This window comes from Metarhizium brunneum, chromosome 1 (assembly GCF_013426205.1).
Source record: "Metarhizium brunneum chromosome 1, complete sequence".
Lineage (NCBI taxonomy): Eukaryota > Fungi > Ascomycota > Sordariomycetes > Hypocreales > Clavicipitaceae > Metarhizium > Metarhizium brunneum.
In genome coordinates, this window is record NC_089422.1 from 9355694 (window position 1) to 9380023 (window position 24330).

A 24330-nucleotide genomic window follows, 5' to 3' on the forward strand; every position below is an offset into this window, starting at 1 on the left:
ATACTACATGTACGAACATGATGATGATTGCCTTCCAGAACAAGACTTTTGCTGAGAGCCGGCAGGTACCGACAAAGGTCTTGCAGTAGTATTCATGGATGTCACCCCTTGGATCTCCTATTGTGCCCACAACGCCAAGGTCGCTACCGGCCCACCACCTTTTGGTATCCAAACATGGCGCCCACACGGCCAGGACACCCGTCCACGCAGTACATTGTACATACCTTATCCCTGACAGGAGTCCTGCAAGCACTCCAGTGCAGCTAGTGGATTGACAGAAGCAGGAGTTGCCGTCAGACTCCAAAGTGGATGGGCTAGTTGGCTAGCGAGCAAGGGCAGGTTCGGATCCAGCACCAGACAACGCTAGACACGAAGATGATCCTGACCCGAAAAGGCCATGAATTGAACGGCATAACATAACCCTATTCGCTGATCCTACAGCGCGGCCGATAACCCGGCGAGCCCCCCTGTGACACCAGAGGCCAGGCAGGCCGTCGTTGTCCCCAGCGTCGACATAAATGGTGGCCATGCAGCAGCCAACTTGGGCCAACAAGACAGAGCAACAAAGCAGGAGACCATTCATGACCCGTTTCAGACTCATCAGCCTCAGCTCGTGCCTTGGCCAGCAGCGAGCACTCCCAACTGGGGAAGCAATGAGCCTGTTCAAGCTTCCTGGCTTCCATGTTTCCCGGTTGCAGGTTGCAGGTTGCAGGCCACGACCTCCTGTCGACCTCGACCGACGCTGCGGACTGGACGCACCCCCCCATGGAGCTATCCCATCTACCCCCGAGGCAAGACAGTCTCCCTCTCGACTAATAATAAGTCAGGCCCGCTAGCCGAGCCCTGGCCAGGCTTGCATCACTTGGTTCTTCAAGCGCGTTGCTCGCAAACGCCCTCGCCCCTCATCCGAGACGACGCCGACCAATCCGGCGCGGCGCCGACTTGTCCACACTTGCTGAAGCCGACTGGCAGATCTGGGATCCAGAAAAAACCCACCCTTGGCCCTCCTGATGCCCACGTCCCTGTCCCAGCGGATAGTTGTACTAGTATGGACGACTTGACTGCTTTGTCTGTGCCGGCCTCCAGCCCAGCCGTCCTTATAACTGCCATGGCGGCTGTCTCCCCCACATCTTGGACGGTGGACGTGACTGTCGAGGTTGTTGCGGCCGCCTCATCTCCCCTGCTCACCAAGCGACCAGATGCTCGTTGTGTCGGCTTCATGTCGACGGCCAGGCTCCCTCACCTCTTCCCGACACCCCGAGGCTTTGGCAGCCGTAATTATACCAGTACCGCCGCCGTCGCTGCCGTAGACGCTTCTCCTCGATAGCAGAGCCCAGCGCCTCTGTCCCTGGGGCCGTTGCGCGACCTCGTCCTCGTCCTCGGAGTCCGCCGCCAGCAATGTCCACCGACCCCCCCATCCGACGAATTCCACCGCAGCATGTTCACCACGCACAAACCGCGCAAATGAGTTCCTTTCAGTTTGCACCCCAGCAGTTTCCCCAGAGGGAAACGCAAAAGAGTTAGTATTCTGGTTGCGCCCTCGTTGCGACGCACCGTCACCCGCCGCCGGGGCCATGCGCTGTGCCGTAGGCTGACGGCTTCTGCTCCAGATTATGTCTTCGTCGACGAACACAATCGCCACAAGCGACTCAAAGGTTTGACCGGACCAGAGGCATCACCTCGCTCGCATGTCCACGCGCCCAAGTTCTGACCATTTGGCAATAGTTATGAGAGCGTGCGAAGGCTGTCGAAAAAGAAAGATCAAGTGCGATGCGGCCACCACCAACACCTGGCCGTGCTCGGCATGTATCCGCCTCAAGCTTCACTGCGTGCGACCAAACGGTTATGAAGGCTCGGATACAACCACCACATACGATACCATCCTGGATCCTTCCGCCCAGTTTCAGCAAATGTCCTTGCCGGGACAAGCCGGACACGACTCTTCAAAGCCAATACCAGACGTGTACCAAGGCTCCTTCACCGACCGAGACCAAACCGCCTTTCAGCAAGTCTCATTTGACACGGCGTCGGGCCAACACAACTTGCACTACACCACGGTGCCAGCTGCGGCAGTATTGGACCACGTCTATGGAGGTCCCGACGCATTTCCGACGCCGCCAATGCACCAGGGACCAAGGCCAGAGTCATCCCCAGAAGCACAGTCCGTCGACTCGTACCAACAGCAGGATTTCGCAGACCTGTTGGGTGGGCTACGACTCAATGAAATTGGAACGGGTATGTTTCGGGCTTGAGACAGCGTGTGGACAGGACACTATGGACTAACTTGGGGCCACTCTAGCGCCATATCTGAGAAACAAGGCTTCGTTTCGCCGGGAAGAACAGCCAGCGGTGGAGGATGACGACGATTACGGCTCCATTCTACCTGCCGTGACGGCAATACCAGGTCACAAGATTCGTATTCCCCCAGCGTTGATGCCGGACGAGTCTACCGCCCTACACCATTTCGACCTTTACTTTCGCCATGTGCACCCGTATGTCCCCGTCTTGGATAAAGCCGCATTCTATCAGCAATGGAACACGGGCCGAGAGTCTATTTCTCCCCTCATCCTTGAAGCAATCTTCACCATTGGCGGCCGGCTGGCGGAGGAGCCGGCAATGGGACAGCAGTGGCTTGCGCTGGCGTCAAGTACGTTGACCAGCTGAACTTCCCATTCGCTTTCAAGCCAATCCGTTATACCTAACACGATATACACTGAATAGGACATGCCGACTCTTTCATGGATGTACCCAGACTAAGTACCCTCCAAGCTTTACTAATGATGCTCAAGGCTCGCGAAGCTGCTCCAAAACGAGGGTACTTTTACCGCTCCTGGATGCTCGTCGTACAATGCGTGCAGATGGGCAAGGATCTAGGACTGGATGAACACTTTGAGGATCATCAAGCCGGAATTTCTTGCGGTTTTACGCCTGCTGAATGCCGTCTTCGAACAAGGATATGGCAGACCATTTTTGTTTGCGAGAACATGGTCGGGGCCCCCCAAGGTCAGATCAAGTCCCTTTTGAATTCTATTCGAATCCGACTAATGCCCTCGCCCAATAGGGAGACACGACTTGACCGTGAACCATGAGTCGGTTGACTTTAACCCCCCTCGCCCTATCCCGGGTGGGGACGAGAGCGAATACCACGTTTCTCGAAATTTCACTTATCTGGCGCGTATCCTGCGAAACATCAGAAAGATGAGTATCGCCTATGCGAAACTGAGAAGAACCAAGGATTGGGCAGTCAATCCAGAGTTTCAGCAACTTGAGCAAATGATTTCAGCATACCTTCCCGCGTTGCCTGGCGACATGACCATCAACTTCCCCCCCGACAGTTCGCCGCCATATTTACCATCATCCTTCCTAGGGAACCTGCATTCATATTACTACCTCCTGCAAATCCTGTATCATCGACCAGTCCTGTCATTCCTCGACCCGACCGCAAACGAGGCGCAATGGAAACATCACATGATGATTAGTTACAACTCTGCAAAGGCCCTCTGCCGGTTGCAAGAAGCCACGTTGAAACAGTATGGTCTGGTCGATCTGCAGAGTATGCAACGCGGCTTTAGTTTCGCATTATACGCCGGTCTTTCCTGCATTGTCATTCATCTGGTAGGTGACTTCTTGAGACTTGTTCCGCGTAGACGAGACAAGACGGTAGGATGCTGACGGAACAAGGTCGCCATCGTATCACCCGACCCTGATCTCAATTCTGATGCACGCGAGTACTTTGAGCGTCATATGAGGCTGATGGAGACGGTAATGGAAGCTTGGCCGATGCCCGACTTGCAGAAGCAGGTTGACGCTATTCGTGAAGCATTCTCTGCAGACATTGGGCGGCCGTTTGTACTCAAGCCCTCATTCCCTTATGGCAGTCCGCATCCCTCCAACCAGTCAAGCTCGCCCCGAGGGACTATGGCCTACCACATCCCCGCGCACCGTACAGGCTCCATGGATCATCAGCTTGATCCCTCCAACCAACATGTCAGTTATATAAACCGCCCCATTACACCTCCAATTTCTGTGGGCCCAATGGACAGCAGAAGTGACTCCCCAGCCGTACAGTCGCTCGTCATGATGCCCCAAGACGGTCAGGTCCCGGATATGCAACAGACCCTGGGCCTTGCCAACAACCCACCGACTTGGAATCCGGCACGTATCTTCGAGTAAGTCGTCCGCTGCCTTTTAACCCCCACTGGCAAAGTTTTCAAGTACCGAGCACGAAAATGGCAGGACCGCTAACACCACATGTAGACACTGGAATACCTCTTTCGGTACGCCATCCCAGCCTGGCACTGTCCTAGGCTCCGCTTCTCAGGCAACATCACTGAACGTTGTTACTGCAGGTGTTCCCGACCAAACTACCATTGCGGACCAAGCGTCGAATCAGTCACTGTCCCCAGGTACTCAGCAGATGACCCACCAACAGTATTCTACGACGACGTCGATGCCAAACTTTATCACTCCTGCCATGTGGCAAGAGTCTGTGGCCAGCGTATACGAAGGAGGTCTCAAGAGAGGCTGGGACTATGACGGCGGAATGGTGCTGATGAAGCGACGATGAATGCCAACGATACAAGACGACCTTTCTAATCCACGGGCTCGGACCACGGCGGCTATATAATAGGAGGTTGTGTCGAAGACGGACTTGCAGCGGAATATTGGCACGTTGGCGTAATCACAAAAAAGCCACTCGGAACTTTTTCTTCCATCACACAGCAACGACCCCGGTTAGGGTTACCAGGCACATGAACTTTTCGCTGTTGACCTTTGTTCGAATTGCTTGGCATGGGCCGACGATATACACGATGGAGACAACAAATACGCATCAAAAAAGGAGAAGAGTACAAAATAACAAAATAAAACGAATTCGTGTTGGACATCAAAGGAAGGAGGGACAGGCGGCCGGGTAAGTCGTCGAGTCGAAACAGGCAATGGCAGCCAGCTTGTAATTGATGCCGCGGAACGAACTTATGAAGCCATGATGGGAAGGGGCGTTAACGGGAGCATATTTAAATGGCATTTCATCAGAGGTTGATATCACATGATGCTTTAATGTACCCAGAGTAAAATGTACAGTAGAATCGTGGTCGACTCGGTAAGCAATATACCAAGGGGTGGCATGCCGGTGAGAGAGTTGGCTCAATGGATTTGAATACAAAGGACTGGATAGTTGATGCTGCCAACATGAGAAGAGAGCGCTATCCGAGTTGACCTTGGATATGTAATGTACATAATACGGCATGTTGAAGCGGTGGTGTCGGGGTGCCGAAATGGAAACCCGCGGGGCAGCAACAGCCGGGGCAACGAACCCGAAACCCAGTGCCTCTAGTCTTGCAGCATGATGATGATACGGCGGCAACGAGCGATGATTTGCCCCCTTTTTGTTTCCGATATTTGATGCAGTGTTGCTTCTTTTGCCACCCCGAGCAAGTAGGCATGCAAAACTCCAAACGCTCAGAGCCACGCCTCGACCGGCCGGGCCCCTGAGCAACGTTGCCCCCTCCCCCTTTTGCCTGAAACGTCCACGACCAACGTTCAGACAGGGCCGGGAGCGTCTCTCCTGGCAATCTTGTCCCTGACCGCCTCCCAAATCCACGTATCCACCGCCGCCGCCTTGTTCCTCCTCGCCTGGTGCCCGGCAGCCACCCTCTGCTTGCCGCCGCCGCCGTCCTGCACGTAGAAGGCCCCCACGGCCCGATACATGTACCACCTCCTGGCGGCGTTGTCGGCCGCCGTGTCCCGGACGTAGTTGACGAGGCCCAGGCGCCTGCTGCGGGGCGGGGCGGCGCGCAGGTCGGCGGCCCGGACGGCGGTGCAGCGCGGCGCGGCGACGAGGCTCATGGTGGTGAGGGTGAGGCGGGCGGCGGGCGGCAGGGCGCCGACGAAGCGGGCCAGGGAGGCGGGGGACGCGCGCGCCGCCGCGGGCAGGTGCATGTGCACGTGGGTGACGAAGGGCGCCGTCGACCAGGCCACGAAGACGGCGGGGACGATGCCGCAGGCGGCGACTAGAATTAGTTAGTGGGTGAGTCGGCGGTGAAGTTTGGGGGAGAGATGGAGATGGACTGGTCTACTTACCTGCTGCCGTGGCGGGGGGCGGCTTCCCGGCCCGGAAGTAGCTTGGTGCTGCGAGGAGCGTGAAGAAGGCGCCGAGGAGGAGGCTCGTGAGCTTGAGCACGGCGAGGAAGGCGATTCTCCCGGCGCCGGCGTGGTAGATGAGGATGCGTTCGGGGATGTCTGGCCTCGTTTTAGCTGTGGATAGGGACGGGGGGGGAGGACGCGTGCTGGTACCGTGGGATTTGGCGCTTTGCGCGGCCGACTTGGCTTGTCGCTTGGCGGCTTCACTGCTGGATTTTGATGGTTGATGAGCAAAGGACCGGAGTTGGCTTGGGGGGCGGGTGAGGCGCAGGTGCGGGCTGCCGAGTTGGAGTATGCGTCGCCATGGGGGCTGTGGTTTGGGAGGGACTCGGGCGAGGGTTGGGAGGATGGCCTTGGGGGCCGGCACGCGTAGGATGAGCATGGTTTGCGGGTGGTGAGGTGGATGTGATGGTGGTGAGTTGTGTCGTGGTGTCGCGGGAATGGGCTTTGGGAGCATAGCTTACCCTATACGTGTTTACGTCGGAATTATTGAATTATTGCACCGTGTATAGACTAGTGCGCATATTTCGAGCTGTGAAGTCTTTTATTCTCGTTATGTTCTCTCGTCAATGTTAGTTTTTATGTATTGTTTTTATAACAGCTTGCAGAGATGGTCGGGGGTGTAGATTGATTTACGACTTGCGCGGCACCTGATACCAGATGTCTATTTGCATCTCGAAATACATGCGGCGGGTTATAATGACAAAAATGACAAATGGAACCATGGCCATCATGGAGCGTTTTCGACATAGCCGCCTACTCAGCCCGATCCATAAAAAAAATGAAAAATAAAAATAAACGCCATGTAAACAGGGCGGAATATCTATTCAACCTTGCCCCTGCAGCAAGCGCAGCTCTTTCAAGGCGGATCCTTGCCGTCCCGTGGACTAGCTTGTTGCTCATTACTGTATTTAGAAGCGGCATGGACCGATTCCCGCGTCAACACCGCGAGCTTATTGGAGGGCAGACAAGATACTCGCAACTCCATGCAACGGCCTGGAGACTAGCGCTGGCCCAAGGCGAATGAGACTCAACAGCTCGTCTTACGTGACATGGTTCGTCGCCACAAAGAACTGGGCATGTGAGCGTCAGCATGCTGACACCAAGGCCATCTCGCATCCGAGGCGGCCTCGCCCTTTTCAAACGAAAGAGACACTCGCGCTCGCTGAACAGCTTCTCGCTTCCTCTTCTTTCCCGCGCGGCTCGCAGCTGTAACTTGTCTTGTTGAGCCGGGGGAATGCAAACGGCCGAGATTGTCAACCCGTCTTGCAGCTCGGAGAAGCACGACTCTTCCCCCAGAGACCACAATGGGGACTGCTACATTCATCCTCTTCCTCTGCGCCCTGGCCGCCAACGCTGTCTGCAAGACCAACTTTACACAGCCGCCGGCCAATGGACCCAACGCCAACTACCAAGACAACCCGGTGTACCAGCAAGGCCAGAAGATAGACGTACAGTGGAAGTCGGACCTTGACACCATGGACCTCTTTGTTTTCCAGCAGTACCCAGCTGCCGGGAAGGGAGTTCAGTTTCTCAAGAAACTCCGCGGTAGGTCGCGATGCCACAAACCCGCCCCTTTTCCACGCGTCCGTCCTCGCGCACTAACCACACCCCACGGCGGCATATAGAAGGCACCAGGTCGACCAGTCTCATCTGGACCGTCAGCCTCGACGGGCTAAGCAGGAATGTGCCCCGGGGAGAAAACGCCATACTCTACTTTGCGGTGCTGCGCGCCAGGAGCCCAGACAGGGACGGCACGAGCCACTACTTCAACGTGAGCGTGCCCGACGCGGCCTCGACGACCGCACCCGCGACCCAGACATCCGACGTGCCCACAATGTCCACGACGACGCCGGCCGCGACGGACGTGCCGGAGAGTTCTGGAGAGAGCGGCCCGGGCCTGTCCAGGGGGGGTGTGGCCGGCGTGGCGGTCGGCAGCACAGTCGGCGGCCTCTTGCTCCTCGGCGGGATGGGACTGCTGGCGTGGAGGAAGATGCGGAGAGGCAGGCCGGCAGAGGACGCTGCAGTCTCGGACGCGAAGCCCCCGGAGCTGGCGGGCCCTGCTATCCACGAAGCGCCTGCTGAGCATCGGCCCCGTAGCACGCCTGTGTACGAGGCCCCGTAGGCTTTTGTATAGGAGAGGGTGAATAGTGGTGTTAGCGGGATTCGTCGGCCATGTACCAAGACGGCAAGAGAGGCTGATCATGGGGCCATTTTGAACCAAGAGTCGGGGGTACGTTACCAAATAAAGACGGAGCCGAGGAGGAGACAGAGCTGCGGAGGACGAGAGATGGGCACTCAGAGTCTCAGACTGGGACGCGATGTTGTGAACTATGTCATGTATAGGAGGCAAAATGTGTCGGACTGAATCAGGTACCTGGCTGTTGCGCTCGATACTATACTACACTATAGCATACTATAGCATAGTAGTATGTATATACCTTGTTGGTGGGCGAATATATTCTGCCACAGACTGTCACGGTCCGGCTTTGCTGCCTACACCATCGTGAGTAACCGAGTTGTGAGGCTCTTGGCGGGGTACCGGGGGGAAAGTCACAAAGCTCTTCGTATTTTGCATGGCAGATCGTGCAGCGTTTCTTCCTCTCGTCGGCGCCTGGCGTGTTTGGTCTGGGCCGAGTCCCACTTGCGATCAATCGATCCCTGAACGTTGGACAAAGTTCTGCATTTGCCGAGAAGATGGACTCATCTACAGTGAGCCGGCCACTTAGGTGGCTGTAGATAAGATGATACCTGAAGTGCTGTCACCACTTTAAAAGTACACTAGTCCATATTCCATGGTTAACCCTGACTCCTAACCCTAACTAACGCCTACTAACCCCAACCACCAAACTAAGTGGGGCTAGATTCGTGTGAGTACCTGAGCCTAGAATATCGTGTCTTCAGGCACACGTCGTGTTTGACGTTGTGGACGCCTTGATTTACTACATAAACCCGCCGAGTGCTTAAACCCCGAATCATGTCGAGCTCCTTCGCCGCGCTGTCAACTCAACGGCCGTTTCAACCTTCTTTCCTAGACAGCAACTTGATCCTCGTTCACCATGGAACCAGCGGCTGCCATCAAACTTCCTGGCCTCGGCCTCCCGGTTGACTTTCTCCCCGATGCGGAGCACCGCTTCCCCGTGCTGGTGGGAAACTCCAAGATAGACTTCAAAGCCAACACGCTCACGATCCGAGAGCTCTGCATGATGCAGTTCATCGAGGAGATCACCAACAAGCCGGACTGGTGGGTCAAGGTTCACGACGCAGAAATCGCCGCCAGGTGGAAGGCCGAAGCTCTTGAGATGAACTGGGCCGCCTTTCTCAAGCATGCCGATTTTTCGCCCGCCATGGCCGATGCCGTACGTGTACCTGGCTGACGGATATACACTTGTAAGACGACCATGGCAAAGCTAACACGCCGTTCCATCCTACAACCAGTGCATTCAAGAGCTCAAGCTCAAGGCCGACCTGTTCCAGAAAACGAGCCTCGTGCCCGTCTTTGACTACACGACTGCCGTTATCAAGTCTGATGACTTGATCCCGGAGCCTCTCTGGCAGGCACTCAGCCAAGGAGTCAAGCTCTTGGAAGACGTGCCCGAGGACGAAAAGGACTGGCATCCAGGGAGCGACGGAAAGGTGCTCGACTTGGTGCACCCTTCGCTGTGGCCCTTGGTCTACGGCAAGTCTCGCATCCTGCCCGACCGACGAATCGGCCTGTCTGATGCGCTCGACAATTGCGGCATGGGCGACGTCATCCCAGAGCCGGCACCGCCCAGTGGCCGCAACCGGCACTGCACTTCGACCAAATTCCAGTGGCTGCCGTGCGACGTCTCGGTGGAAAAGGGGCGTGCCAAAATCGAGAGCTACATAAACAACCTGCACCCCGTCAAGCATGCTTCCCTGTACCCCGTCATTGAGAGGTTCATCGAAAAGGCCCTGCCGGCCTGGGACCTTCTCTACCGCTGGCCAGAAGAGTTTGAAACCCAGCGGCTGACGACGGATTCTGTGTCGGTGCGATGCAGAACCAGACGCAACTGCGCAAAGTCCCCTCACACTTGCGAGCCCAAGGCTCGGCCGACCAGGGACGATGAGCCTCGGCGTAGTGCCTATGAAGACCCCTACAGCGATTCTGAGGTGTCGGAGTCGGAGGAGGAAATTGATGATGTGGATGATGAAGACGAGGAAGAGGACGACGAAGAAGAGGAGGAGGAGGATGATGTTAGTCAGGATGAGGGAAACAGGAACCAGAGGACCGAATCCGAGGAATTGCCCAATCCAAGTAAACTGTTAGTTCAAATGGGCCCCCCAAAGCAAGATGAACCAGAGAGCGAGTACGAAACAGAGCAGTACGACAGTGCCGAGGACAGGGCCAATGCCGCAGAGCAATACACCAAAGACGAAGAAGAAGAAGAAGACGAAGACGAAGAGGACGAGGAGCGCGACCCCAACCACGTTTCCGAAAACGAAGTCAAGCGCCGCGACTGGCGCTGGTTCTACAAAACCCACCCCGTCAACGCCCCCGAGCCCAGCACCGAGTCGCCCCTCAAGCTCAGCGCCTCGGACGTCAAGACAACCGACTTCCTGGCCCCAAAGCAGCCGCAGCCGCAGCCGGAGGTCCAGGGCGACCCGCCCAGCCGCCGCCTCCAAGTCATTGTCAAGCTGGCCAACATCCACCTCACGCCAGAACGGCCCAGCTACGACGGCGGATCGTGGCACGTCGAGGGCCAGCTCAACGAGCACATCTGCGCCACGGCCCTCTTCTACCTCGACAGCGACAACATCACCCCCAGCCGCCTGGAGCTGCGCACACAGGCCAACCGCGAGGGCCTCGACAAGTTCGGCCGCCTGCGCTACGAGCAGTACGACTGGCGCACCATCCGGCGCACCTTTGCCATCGCCCGGCCGGGCGGCGGCGCGACGACCCAGCACGTCGGCAGCGTGCTCACGCGCGGCCGCCGCGCCCTCTTCTTCCCCAACGTGCTGCAGCACCGCGTCGCGCCCTTCCGCCTCGCCGACCCCGCGCGCCGCGGCCACCGCAAGATCCTGGCCCTGTTCCTCGTCGACCCGGCCGTCCCTGTCGTCTCCACAGCCAGCGTCGCCCCGCAGCAGAAGCACTGGTGGCTCGGCCGCCTGGGCCTCGATGCAGGAGGCCGCGGGTCCAGGCTGCCGCCGGAGCTGACCGCCATGATGCTGCGCAACGTCGAGTTCCCCATGGGCCGGGAGGCGGCTGCCGCCCTGAGGCGGGAGCTGATGGAGGAGCGGACGGCGAGCGAGTCTCAGACGGCGGATAGGATGGGGCGCGTCGAGTGGAACTTTTGCGAGCATTAAGATGGACCAGACGGGCGCTTTGCTCTGCTGGCGTGTCCTGGCTGTTTGTGGTGTGTGTGTATCTAGATTTGCGAGAAACGGGGGCAGGAGGGCATCGCGCGATGCGTGGCGTTTTATAGAGATGGTTTGGTTCTTGGAAGCGCTGCAAACATTGACCCTTCTTTGCGAATTTGTTCGTACATGGTAGACTTTGCCGGGCACATATGTAAACGTGTGGTCCCTATCATGCAAGAGTTGGCTTGAGGAGCCGAAGCTTGATTCATAGACGGGCCTGAGCGATTGCTGTTTCCGACGTGAGCATAACCCGCTGGTTCCAGGCACCCGCCACTGCGACCTTGACCGGGCGTCACTTGGATCTGGTCATGTTTGTAGCACGACGCCCCCGGCTAAACTGACGCTCGACGTCGACGAAGCGACATGCCACTTGACTGGACAGAACAGATGCAACGAGGAGCGGTCTTGGGAATAAAATGGAAACAGCACACATATCCCAGCTGAGACATAACCTTGCCCATGGCACAATCCTGCTTTTCCCATTCATCTACGCACATATTGTACATGCCAAACGCCAGCCGGGACAAGGGCCGAATTAAAAAAAGAAAAGAAAAGCCAAAACACTGTATACTCTCAACTTGTAGCAGCCCAGAGGCCTATTCGTGCCATCCGCGCCCCTAGCCCATCTAACCCAGCCGTCTTTTCTTCGCCCGCTAAGCGCCGACCTGTGGAACAAATGCGTATCGAGGCAACGCCGCCATTCTCTCCTCCGGACTGAATTCGACATCGTCATAAATCATCCTGCCCTTCTTCTCCTTCTTGGCCTTCCTGTCGCCCGCGTCATCGGCTTCCTGTGCCTGCTGCGGCTTGACGCCCGCCTCGGCCATGCGGATCAGTTGGTCGACGTCGTCGCCCACGCCGCCGGCCGCACCACCCTGTGGCTGCCAGTAGCCTGCCTGGGGCGGTCGTTGCGGCAGAACAGTCCCCCCGAGAGCGTGGCTGGGAGGTCGGGCGGGTAGGGAGTCGGCAGGGTATGCGTACGCCTGCTGCCCGGGGTATGTGGGCTGCGCGGCGGTTTGCTGCTGGTTTCCCTAAAGACGCCGGTTAGAAGACTCTCGTTATTTTGCCCAAGTGGCAACATGTACACCCGTTCGTTTCACGTACTTGTTCCGTGGGAGGGGTGTTGGTTCGCTCCTCCGCCGCGGGAGGTAGTGTGCCCGCCTTCTTCTGCGCTCTAAACTCGGCCAGTCTTTTCAAGAGGTCCTCCGACGCTTCCACCCTGACCTTCTTCCTGGGCATCGCCTGTCCCGAGGCAGGGTTGCCCGTTGCGATGCGCCGGTCCTCCTGGGCCTGGTAGAAGTTCTGGATGATTCGGCTGCGGTGTTGCTCCAGGGCGTCCTGGGGAATACCCTCCATTCCAAAGATTTCGACTTCGAGTCCTTGGCGGTTAGGAAGCGCATTTTCGACCTGGCTGAGGGTTTCTTTGTGGACTTGGTTCAAGTGTACGGAGAGACCTGTTCGAGGTTGGTATTTAGCAAACCTGTGTGTCACGATTGCGTTGTAGGCTGCGACTTCACGTCCCAAATGAAGAGCGTCTCTCATACCTCCGGCTGTGTTGAGTCGTCGTCCGCAACGATCGCATTTGAAATGTTTGGCTTTTTGGTGAGAGATGAGGAGCTTCAAATCTTCAAAATCTCGTTCGCCTGCGAATAATGCCAAGTCAGAATTCAGTCTCGAGTCCTTTCAGTTGAACAGCGGCGGTGTCTAATCGTACAGTAATAACACCAAGGACGAACTAGCACCTCCTCGATGTCGGGGTGACCACGCTTCTTTTTGCCCATCTCGACGAGCGCGCAAGAGGTCGCGCACGGGGCGTTGACGGGGAAAATAGGTCTAGTATCAAGGATTGGAGACGGTCGCACGCGATGAATGCGCAAGGAACGAATTGGGGCGCGTAGACTCGGAGGGCAGAAGAATAGAACAGTCTAGTGGTTTGGATGTGTGCTTGCTGGTCAGGCCTGCAAATACTGTGTGTCGTGGACTATGTAGCGGTATTGCTCCCAGCTTGCCCGACGGTTGAAATGCGGTTAAATGGAGACATGGCCAACCCCAGCCCCAACCAGCCCGACCCCGCTTTTCCGTGGCCCTTTCTTCTCGCATTCGCAAATATGGGATCGTCCAGGATAGAGCTCCAGAACAACCAACTACATTACACATGAGTGGAACCGCCACCGAAAGGAAAGCTATCGTGGCGTGCAGGTTTAAGTCAGCTTATATATACAATTCATGGGATATCGTGTATATTCCTCATTATCATAAAGGCACCTCGACCCCACAATATGCTAATGCCCTGGTACAAAGTCCCATCATCCCTCATTCCGCGTATCATCGTCCTCTTCACCATCCTCCAGTTCTAATCAACAGTGGTATATAGTCGGATCCAGCCCTCATAGGTTTTGCTTCTATGCACTTAAATAACGCCAAAGCTCTCAGGGTTTCAAATATCAAAACAATGCAGCGGCTGCCGTCATCTCCTAATCCCGAGGAGTCTGATCAAACATTATCAATGGCCATGATGTTGGCTGTGGCACCATGGGCAGTTCGCCACCAGTGTGAGGCATTCCGTTGCCCGCCATTATGGGCGTGATGACCGAGTTTCTTCCTGTTTCTGCATCGCCAAGAGTCATTAGTGAATCGGCGCCGTATCGTTGTTGGCTTTCTGCAATCGCAGCAGACCAATTCTGCCATGACGACCTCCACATCATGTCAGAGTTTTGGTGGCAGATATGCTGCCCAGCCTCGGATCCGTATCCTGCGAGGGTGGCAGTCTGAGCAGGGCCACCTGGGTGCCCAGCAGCTGCACTTGAACTAGGATAATATAGCTCGGTCTGGTCGTGCTGGTATGAGGCTGTGGCCTGAGGGTTTGGTTGCGTCTGTTGGTCCATGTATGCCAGGGATGGATACGTCGCATGCGCCGGGGCCGTAATATTTGCATGGTAGAAATTTTTGGTGAGTTCTTCCGCCTGGGAAGTGTCTGCCGACGGAAAGGATTGATTCTGAGGGGCAACAGCTCCAAACGGAACGGCATGGCCATGTTGCTGCTGCTCTTGTGGTGCCAACGGAACTGTGCCTTGCGAGGGCAAGGTATGCTCTTGCTTCACGTTGACGTGCGCCAGAATCGGGTTCTTCCCATCCTTCTGCGGCATATCATGTTCGATCCAAGACATGGTGCGGTTAATCAATTGCGCAATCTGAGTACTCATGCCAATGCCGCAGCCTGCCAAGACGGCCTGTTAGCAATTGTGTGGGCGCCTTGGAGTCAATTGGGAGACGCTTACCGAGCAGGGCACTCATTTCTCTAACAATGTTCATCCACCTCTGCATTTCATCCCTCAGCCTGGCTACTTCGTCTTGTGTGATTTCAAATCGTCGTTGCCATTGAGGTACTAGCATGGACAAGATGGCAACACAGTACAGGGACATCTGATGCCATGTCGTATCTAGGGCCTTCATCCTACTCAGATGTTCGACAGTCTGGAGATATTCCCTAGCAGCCTCCTCGCAAATTTTGGTGTTTTCAGCAATCAGGGCCGCATCAGTCGTCATTGCCAACGACGGATGTCTGATGTGCAGGCGGAACTCCAGCATGTAGGTGCGTGCGAAGAGAGCGCCAACCATTCCATGGTCATGTTTCTTGGCCGGGCTAAGCCGCATGGATTCTGGAAGGTCGGCCTCCCACTGCTTCATCTGAGCTTCAAGGACGGCGAGGACATTCTTGTAGTTGCTTTCGTCTCTCCGCACACTAAAGATATTCGCGTACATCTCCATATAAATGGGGATGCATTTGAATGCGGCAATTGCGATTTCATAGGGGCAAGGAACGGTTCGCGATGTGTCGACGCCCTCGTCGGACAATAGCTCATCAGCGATTGGCTCTGGGAAATCGACGTCAAAGTCCTGCACGGATACTGGGAGTGGGTAGCCTCGTTTGCCATTGATGTCAACAACAACCATCATCATGTTCCACCAGGCACGTTTGCGAAGTTCGTTCTGCAAATCTGTTGGTTCACCAGGCTTTTTCGTTCTCCGATGATAATTCAGCTCGATTGCTCGGTGCAAAGCCATACTTGCAACTATCGATCCGCAACCCGGTTTGGGAAAGGCTCTCGTATGGGAGGCGATGAGAACCAGACCTTGTAAAGCTTCAAAATCTGCAGAGGAAAAGACCTCGTACATCTTGCTGAGAGCAAAATGGTAATGCTTGTTTGAAAGATCATTAAAGTTGTTGCGCTGCTCCAGGGTTTCGCTGTTCCGAACTCCAAATTGGAATAGTATGATGGCGAACACCATGTGCACCATGACCAACTGGGGCACAGTGGGTTTGAAACCGGGTTCATCATATACTCTCGTCAACTATGAAGGAAAGTGTCAATGGATGGACGATTCGAGTAAAGGGGCAAAAAAGGGCCTAGGGCAGGACGTGAATGGAAACTCACAAGTTTCATAAATGTTGGCTTGTGCAGCAAGGGCATGAAAGAGGCAATGGTGATGAAGTACCACTCAGCATAGATGAAGGCATTTTCACGGGTAGGCAACTCAACCTGAACAGCAGGGTTCACGCGCATGGCGGAACGCAAGAATGCCTGCACTGACTTGTTATACAAAGGCACAGAAGGGTCAGCAGCGGTGGGTGGCTCATCGACATCTGGCGCATCAAAGGAGGTGGTTTCAATGGTAGTGCCCAACAGAGTAAGTGTCATTCCCTTCAAGGAGCTGAGAGGTGCATCGTCGGATCCAACGCCCCAACGGCTCTGCTCGGGCCTGGTTTGCCACTCGTTGCGCGGAAGATTATGCCGGAGAATGCTGCTTGTTGGGTCCGGCGTCGAGCTGTCCTTGATCCATAGAGAGCCAAACTTGGACCAGCCGTCGTTGCTCGAGGCGGCGGCTACATTGGCCGAGGCATTGCTCGCGTCTTCTTCATGAGCGGCGTCGGGAGGGCTCTGGGCGCGAACACGTCCTTGGAAGGGCTTGACCTCGACGTTCTTTTCTGCGCAGAGCCGCTCCAAGTCACGAATGTGCGACATCATGCGGCTCTTTTCCCGTTCCAGCTGCTGCATGTAGCCTCTGCGCTCGGTGCGGCCCGTGACACGATCCGTGACATAACAGTCCAGATTCAGATTGATGCAGTGCGAGCAACCCTCGGGCAGGGCGTCACAGCGGATCTTGCGCACCTTGCATCTGTCGCAAGCTTGGCCAGTGCGGGTATACGACTGAAGACGGTTCTTGACGACGGAAGAGAAATCCTCGGGCCCCCGATCCGAACGTGCCAGCTTTAGCTTGGCGGTGCTAGAGGCGCTGGCATCGTCATCACTAGCTCCGCTACCATCCGCCGAGCGTTTGGCAGGGCGAGGGGGCATCTTCACATTGAAGGCGACGGAAGCTGGAGGCTTGGTCGAGCGCGGGGAGATGCTCGTGGGCGACGAGATGGCCGAAGAGACATGGATGGAGGCGACGCCGGTCGGGCTGGAGTTGCAGCTGGAACTGGAGCTGGGGCTGGAGCTGGAGCCCAGCCGGACAGATGACGGGACTGCAGTATTGATATGAATACCAGACGATGATGTTGGAATCGGCGTCGGAAGGGAAGACGAGGGCACAGACGAGGGCACAGACAAAGGCAGCAGGGTGGGAATAAAGGTGGGAACAGCGGTGGGAACCGACGATCGGAATGATGGCGTCGGAACGACTGCACCTGGTGGGCCAGCACAAGCTTCATGTTGTTGAGATGAAGACGAGGCGACCTGGGGCCCGGAAGCACAGCGACCGGCGGTGCCCTCCAGCTGGTGCTGCTGCTGGTGCTGCTGGTGCTGCTGGTGCGGCGGCGCCGTGGCATCTGCACCGGCACCTGCAAATGCACCAGCAGCGGTGCGGATAGTGGGCGCTGGGGTGCTTCTGCTGGTGGAGGTGGTGCTCGCAGGCGCAGGTGGAGGTGCGCATGCAGCGGCCGCTGCAGGTCCGGGCTCAACAGCAGGTGGTCCATGTGTGCTGGAAGGCGCATGTGGCCTGGCAGCCGCTGGCCCAGCAGGTGCAGCGGGGTTTGCAGCACGAGGGCGTGCAGGGCTCGTAGGGCTCAAGCTTGCACCGCCCATGTCGACGTCGCCGATATCCGCGCTGACGGCAGAACTGACACCCGCACTAGCAGCGCCAAGGCTACCGCCGGCAGCACATGTTGCGCCTCCTGCAGCGCTGGCAGCACTCAGGCTGGCAGCACCGCCAGGGCCCGTTGCGCATCGGGCTCGGCGCCCGCTAAAACTGCCGCAGCCGTGGCCGCTGTAACTGCCGTAGCCCTGGCCGCAGCTGGTGGATCGGGAGCTCGACCTCGCGCTCCATGTCGACGTTGACCTTGACCATGATCGGCCCGCGGGCGACGGTGCACCGGGGCCACGCGGCACCCATGTGAAGTCGACAAAGGTCGTCGACCTCGGTGAGACAAAAAAAGAGCCATCATCCTCATGCAACACTGACGACTGCGGCGCCGGTGGCCCTGGCAACGTCGAATCACCGGCGTTTGCGGCTTCGGGTTGCGAGAAATGGAGCTGAGCCGTGCCGTCCATGATCGAGGGAGCTGCCATTGGCCTTTCATGCGACGCATAAGATGCCGGGCACCAATAATACAGAATTGCGGGTACAAGCACTCCGGAGGTACTTGGGAATGATATCGAACAAGTTACTATGCAGCACCTAACTACTCCGTCGCTGCACTCAAGACCCAAAGCTCACGAGCCAGGATATCCGGAGCGGCCTCCAACGCCTTGCACCGGCTACCAGGCTGATGATCAGCGAGGCTTGGAGCAGCAAACTATTCGGTCTCGTCTCTGCTCCAATCTTCAGCGGCACCCGTCCTTGGGGGGCCGGATGACACAAATTTGGGGGCCGACGGGAAGCCTGACAGTCCCCAGTCGTCCAAACCAATCTTTGGCGTCGGAGCAGTCACGGAGAAGACGATCCGAGCACCTGGGGTGCTGTCAAAATGCTTTGCTGGGTGGCTGTGCGAGCAGGCTTCAAGGGTTGTCTGCTTTGACGCTTGGTGCTTCGGTGCGGCGTCTAGTCCTAAAGCGCCGAAAACACCTCAGCTGCGCAAGGTGCTTGCTTACCTGCGGGCTGGTGGTTTCGCCGCCTGCCAATGTACTATTATCCGTTTAGACTTGGTCGTGACAGACTTTGGAGGCTGCATATCATCATACCTATGGTCAAGTTCGGACAATCCGCGCGGACAAAACCCGGCCGACGGAATCGACGGAACACGACTATGGCTTCCCAATGCCGAATAAACCCCCGAATCAGCAGATTCAATTCTGGCACATTTAGCCAGTCAAGGCTGGGCTATGCCAAATAAAACCTTCCGACGTTGAAGCGCTTGGGTAGGGATCAGACAAGGGTGGCACCTTTAAATGAACGTGCATATGTTGTACAATGCGCCCTGTGGAATCCCGAGAATGCCTTAGAAGGTCTCCTCTTGGCAAACGAAAAAGTGGCGTGTTTGCAATTCCCCAAGGTTCCCCGAGAAACTTGGGCAACCAGACTCGACTTGACATCTTTCACCCATGACCCCTGCTTTGGAGACAGACTCATCTTCCTTTATACCTTTGATTTCTCCTAACAATGCCCCTTTGTTAGCCGGAGCAAGCGACGAGCTGTTCGTTACCGTGATCCGCACTTATTACCCAGGTCTTGTTTGTTTACCCATTGCCTTGCCAATGAGGCGGCCTTGCACGGCCCTGTCTGCAAACTTGACCCTGATGACCCTGGCCCTCGTCACTGAGGTGCTTGGGTTCGCAATGTCCGACTACTAGCCGCGAGCCCCGTCGCCTGGTCAAAACTTAGAATAAGGCGACCCAGATGGTGTGATGTAGACAACAACACCCGCCAACAAATATTCTCAAGTCGGGACGCTCTAGTGGGGGGAAGTGTCCGAGTTCTAAATGTTCCAACCCGAGTAGAAAACGTCCCGAGCCCACAAGGAACTAGGAAACTTCCCGGCTTGATGTACGGAGTATTCTAGAAAACTTCCGGTTTCGGCACGCCGATTTTTGGCTTGCTGTGCTCCGTATTCTGTTTGCTTGCCGACTGACGAAAGACTTTTTTACACTCGCTTCCGCGGCTCGGACCGTTGACACTCTGCAAATTCTGTGAATCGTTTCCAGGATACGAACCATGAATGATGAATTGTGGCTGCTCTCAACCCTTGAACCTTGTATACTGCAGCTTCAAATCAATTGCCTACTGGGTTGGTACTGACCGGGTCTGTTTGTTGGACGCAGGTCATCTGTTTGGGGAGCACATCAACTCTGTACTACTTTGCCGGCGCTATCGAGTCATGACGGGAAGCTTCAAGGTGCCTGCGTTTTGTCTTCGGACGGCGAGAGCCGGCAGCTTGCAGCCTGTACAAGATCCAAGAGATGGCTCGGAGACGGAAGAGCCCATGCTGCCCCTTGCGAGGCAATGTCGCTCGGAGCCAAGTAAAGAACAATGATGATGACGCCCACGGCGACTACGATGGCACCATCCTTATTTTTGGCTGTTCAAGCGCCAACTTGGCCCGCACCCATTTTTTTCGCCCTCAAGCTCATTGTCAGAAGCCGCAAGAAGCCCACAAAAACCACCAGGGTGGGGCGGCACGGCCGGAACTGCGGGGCTGGCACCAGATCTTCTCGTGCGATGTTTAAACCTCGTTTTTTCCCAACAACCCAAACATCCACTATCGCTATTACCGCCATCACCGCTATCACACCTAGGACACGTTTTGCCCGATAGACGACGTGTCTCTTTTGAGTCACTCTACAACATCCAACTATGACGCTAGAAGCCCTGTCGATCGAACACATTCCCCCGTCATACAAGGTCCACCTCGGCCTCTTTCAAAACGTCCACAATGCAGACTTTCTCCATCAACAACTCCTCAGTCGAAATACAGACTTCGAGTACGCTTTTGTCGACGCCTCTGTGGTACTGTCAGCCCCATGACTTGCTCCATTTGTTTCCAAGGACAATATAAGATTTCAAGCGTTTAGAGTATCCAGCTCACATTGTCCATAATTTCACTTGTAGGTGGTGTCTCGCCGGCAGTTGCTTTCGGCCATTTTCAAGGCCGTCAACGCGGCTACGAACGGCTCACTCAAGACGCCAAATGTACACTCTGAGATTGTAGTCTCTCTAAATCCGTCCAATAATGTAAGCAAACGCACCCCAATGGCCGCCTTTTTTTGCTCTGGTCCTCCAATGATTATGCACCAAGTCCAAGCACAGACTTGCTGATGGCAGGTCAGATTACCGACTCGTATCGCCGGTTTGGCATCTCGCCTACTACGAAGAACCTTGCCGTCGTCAAAGTTACGTACTCGCCGGAATCGTCGGAGTCGAATTCCGCTGCGTCCAAAGACAGCATCCAGGCGCATTTAGCGGAGCATGTCAAGGGAACTGCCGTTGACGTCACCGATGCCAACATAGCCGCTACAACAGATATCTCCAAAGTTCGCAAATATTACAAACTCAACGGCCTGGACTGGCTGGAGGCCATCAGGGACGAGCAGAAAAAACGAGCAGAATTAGACACACTTGTAGTTAGCGCAATGGCACTACGCGGACTTTGATATCTATTAAAGAAGCCAGTAACAAATTCACCAATATCCTAACAAGGCTGGGCCAACGGGAGTATTTTAAAATATTTTTGTATTGATTTACTGTAAGTCATCATGTAATCTGTCCTGACACCCTCTCCGCTCTTTTCTCTACCGCGTTGGTTCTCATTAATCTAATATCATAGAAGTGTGCTCCTTTGCTCCAAATGAATCGCTATGAATTGGATATAAACGCCAGAAATTTCTCAAAATAACCAAATTTTGCCAACAGACATCATTGAAAAAAAAAAACAAAGTGCTAGGAAATCGCTTCGCCGCCTAGAATGCAAAATTTATGCAAGACGGAGAGTATTCTTGACGCGACGAACAACCTCGGCCCACATGGCGTCACGTCCACTCTTCGTTCGCTGGACAGCGTCCTTGTTCTCTTGAGCACGTCGAAGCAAATATTTCATGCACTCGCCAGTCGTCCCCCAAACGAGATACTTGTAGGCAGGCAAGTTGGGAGTAGCCGAGGCATCTGCAGCACGTGCGGATTGGCTAGCCTCGACCAGCTCACAGCTAATTTCGTCGGCCATACCCTGAAGTTGGGCGAAGGCGATCTCGGATTTGGCACCACCAGCGTCGCAAATCGCGCGGGCTTTCTGAACAGACTCGGCGTTGTGAGTGGCAAGGACAAGATGGGCAGCGGGATATTCGCCATTGCCTTCGAGGGTGGTGTTCCATTGACGGGTCAGGACACTCGCAGCAACACCGTCGTAGCACGCGTCGGTATCGGCTTTGGTATCAAAGAAGCATTGGCGAGGGTCTGAACCAAGATAGGCACCGCGAACCAGCTTGACGCCGAGTGAGAATTGGCCCTCCTGTGCCATGGCAAGGTGGCGTTCCAGAACGGCGGGAGTCTTCTTCTTGTACGCTTGGTAGGTTCCGTAGATGGTGCAAGTGTCAGGGGAAGTGTTGTACTTGTTGGCAAACTCCATTGTCCAGTCGTCAATACCATCCTGGAGAGCGTCCTGCTCAGCATCGAACAAGAGACGAACGCCACGCTCGTGAGCAAGCTGGCAGATGGAATCGATAGACTTGGATAGGTAAGGGCTGGCGGGAAGTTTATGCTTCAGCTCATGCAGAGCCAGACTGCCAGCGCCGGTGAACCTATGAGCGGGGTTAGCAAGATGGGCCTTTCTTTTGCAAATAATGACACTTATCTAGTACTTACTTGAGTGCGACAAAGTCTCCTGGCTGTGCCAAACGGACGGTTTCAAGGGTGCCCTCGGCCCAGGGCACAATCTCGTTGTCGATGACTTTTTGGGTCTCTTGTCCTGCAGCCAACTCAACCTCCTCGGCCTGCTTCTCTGTCAAGACAACCTCGCGAGCATATCCCAGGATTACGCCAGTGAACCCAATGTTCTTCAACCTGTTGATAGTTGCCTGCACTTCAGCGGGATTCTCACCAGCACAGAACTGGGCATAGAATGACTTCTTGAGGAAGTATCGCAGAATAGGGTTTCTGTCCGGGTTAAAGACGGGGTTGGTGCTGTGAGCCAGCAAGGTCATGATCTGCAGCGACGGTGGCAAAAGCAGAGGGGAGGAAGACACGACAGTCGTGGCCAAGGAGCGGATGATCATGCTCAAGGGCAAAACCGAGAGGGGTGCGCGGCTTGGTTCCAAGTTGGCCGGAGGAGGGACGGCACCTGGCAACTCAGCGACGGTCGACGACTTGCGCTCGGAAGAGTGAATACCCCGGCGCTGCTGGGTCATGAGGGCAAAGCTGCCTTTGGGAGAAGCGGTGATGTGGCCATGGTTGGCACGAATCACCGCCGTCGCGAGAAGAGCATATGTGGATGAGAATGAGTCGGTATTGGGGAAAGTAGAGGCCCTGCGAACGGGCAAGCAAGCAAACCCGCGAGAAGGCGCGAGTCTCATTGCAATCCTGTTGGCTTCGTGTGAGGAGTGAAGTCGGCTAGCTCTGCCTAAGTGCTAGGTTTTTTGGTTTGTTTCCTGATGGAAGATGGGAAGATGTGATGATGAAGAGTGGGAAGAGGTGAGAGGAGAAAAAACAAAGCGACGATTGGGTGGCGCTTTATGTTTTTCTTGGGTGGTTTGGCGTTGATGTGTGAGTAAAGTGTTGATTGGGATTGGGTGATTTGGGCTTATCAGTGAATATTGGGAGGTAGGAGGATGGATGGGAGGGTGCCTCGATGGGATGGAGAGATAAGAGAGGCAGTGAGCGAAGCAGGCGAGCAAGCGAGCTTCGTTGGTGGCGATGAGTTGTGAGAGTTGAGAGCAGCAAAGTGTCCACAGCAGATTCAGCTGGGCAAACGTTTGTGGTATATTAAGATGATGACGATGATGTCGACGATGGTTAGTATGGACACAAGATGAAAGAAATCCCCAAAAGCCAACTCTCGTCAAAAAGGGTGGCGGCCAGGGCTCCTCTCTAATATTGGTTCCAGTCTCCTTTCCTGTTCGCCTTTCGCTTCGGGGTCGGTGTTTTTCTGTTTAACCAGGTGACCAAAAGATCGTGGGGTGGGCGGGCGCCATGGAGGAGGGCAAAAAGTCGTGGTCTTATACCTTTGGGCTGGCCATTGCCTCCGCCAGAGCCGGGGGTCCGGGAACGGCGTTATCGTGGGACACGAAGACCAGAAGGGGGGGCGTGGCTCGTGAGTGTGCCGAGTAATGAACAAGCCAGAGCATGGCAGATGCCGGCGTACGGAGGTCTGGCTATTGATAATCTCGTGCGGCGGCGAGCGGGCGGCGACTCGGACGAGCGAGCCTCCTCTCCCTCTCGTCGCCTCTCTGGCTGATTAAAGAAAAACAACACCAAGACGCCAGAACCAGGCATCCAGCGTCTGGTCCGATAAAGGGCCCACGCCAATAAAACCACACGCCCCCCCGCCAAGCCCAGAACCAAAGAGACCGCAACAAGTGCTATCTATTACTCAAGCATTATCTCGAGCCTCCACCAAAACCCGAGCCATGCCGTCCAACGCCTCCGTCCCCCCCCAGACTGGCGCATGCACGCCCCCCTCCTTCCTGTCAAGCAAATCATGCAGGGCCACGGCCGCCAGCTTTCCGAATCGGGAGCAAAACGATCACGTGGCCCCCCGCCGCGAAATTACTAGCCTCAACCTGGACGCCCGAGTGTAGCCGCGACTCCTTTTTTTTCCTTTTTTCTTGCATCCCCACACTTGATATCAGCTTGCATTGGCCAATGGCCGCGTCGCGTCCTGCG

The 24330-nt window shown here is 55.7% G+C and overlaps 8 protein-coding genes across 8 annotated transcripts; 4 read left to right on the top strand and 4 right to left on the bottom strand.

The window, feature by feature from the left end:
* Positions 1 to 1398: 1398 nt before the first annotated feature.
* On the top strand, positions 1399 to 4567 carry G6M90_00g029000 (uncharacterized protein; the record flags this gene model as incomplete). The annotated part of the gene is made up of 8 exons (XM_014685781.1): positions 1399 to 1519; positions 1611 to 1655; positions 1726 to 2235; positions 2300 to 2647; positions 2722 to 3003; positions 3062 to 3615; positions 3682 to 4169; positions 4258 to 4567. The coding sequence occupies 8 exons, from the start codon at positions 1399 to 1401 to the stop codon at positions 4565 to 4567; spliced, it is 2658 nt and encodes an 885-aa protein (XP_014541267.1).
* Positions 4568 to 5541: 974 nt separating this feature from the next.
* G6M90_00g029010 (uncharacterized protein) lies at positions 5542 to 6523 on the bottom strand (the record flags this gene model as incomplete). Its single annotated transcript, XM_066130021.1, has 2 exons — positions 5542 to 6011; positions 6082 to 6523. 2 exons carry the CDS (start codon positions 6521 to 6523, stop codon positions 5542 to 5544), a joined length of 912 nt encoding a protein of 303 aa, XP_065985668.1.
* Positions 6524 to 7448: 925 nt separating this feature from the next.
* On the top strand, positions 7449 to 8266 carry G6M90_00g029020 (uncharacterized protein; the record flags this gene model as incomplete). Its single annotated transcript, XM_014685779.1, has 2 exons — positions 7449 to 7689; positions 7770 to 8266. 2 exons carry the CDS (start codon positions 7449 to 7451, stop codon positions 8264 to 8266), a joined length of 738 nt encoding a protein of 245 aa, XP_014541265.1.
* A 934-nt stretch (positions 8267 to 9200) lies between these two features.
* Positions 9201 to 11469, top strand: G6M90_00g029030 (uncharacterized protein; the record flags this gene model as incomplete). Its single annotated transcript, XM_014685778.1, has 2 exons — positions 9201 to 9500; positions 9580 to 11469. The coding sequence occupies 2 exons, from the start codon at positions 9201 to 9203 to the stop codon at positions 11467 to 11469; spliced, it is 2190 nt and encodes a 729-aa protein (XP_014541264.1).
* Positions 11470 to 12176: 707 nt separating this feature from the next.
* G6M90_00g029040 (uncharacterized protein) lies at positions 12177 to 13304 on the bottom strand (the record flags this gene model as incomplete). The annotated part of the gene is made up of 4 exons (XM_014685777.1): positions 12177 to 12554; positions 12628 to 12977; positions 13068 to 13166; positions 13238 to 13304. The coding sequence occupies 4 exons, from the start codon at positions 13302 to 13304 to the stop codon at positions 12177 to 12179; spliced, it is 894 nt and encodes a 297-aa protein (XP_014541263.1).
* A 693-nt stretch (positions 13305 to 13997) lies between these two features.
* On the bottom strand, positions 13998 to 18074 carry acu-15_1 (Transcriptional activator protein acu-15; the record flags this gene model as incomplete). Its single annotated transcript, XM_014685776.1, has 3 exons — positions 13998 to 14740; positions 14802 to 15876; positions 15960 to 18074. 3 exons carry the CDS (start codon positions 18072 to 18074, stop codon positions 13998 to 14000), a joined length of 3933 nt encoding a protein of 1310 aa, XP_014541262.1.
* A 2239-nt stretch (positions 18075 to 20313) lies between these two features.
* On the top strand, positions 20314 to 21110 carry CGI121 (EKC/KEOPS complex subunit; the record flags this gene model as incomplete). Its single annotated transcript, XM_014685775.1, has 3 exons — positions 20314 to 20466; positions 20569 to 20691; positions 20787 to 21110. 3 exons carry the CDS (start codon positions 20314 to 20316, stop codon positions 21108 to 21110), a joined length of 600 nt encoding a protein of 199 aa, XP_014541261.1.
* Positions 21111 to 21430: 320 nt separating this feature from the next.
* On the bottom strand, positions 21431 to 23021 carry G6M90_00g029070 (uncharacterized protein; the record flags this gene model as incomplete). Its single annotated transcript, XM_014685774.1, has 2 exons — positions 21431 to 22250; positions 22315 to 23021. The coding sequence occupies 2 exons, from the start codon at positions 23019 to 23021 to the stop codon at positions 21431 to 21433; spliced, it is 1527 nt and encodes a 508-aa protein (XP_014541260.1).
* Positions 23022 to 24330: the final 1309 nt, after the last annotated feature.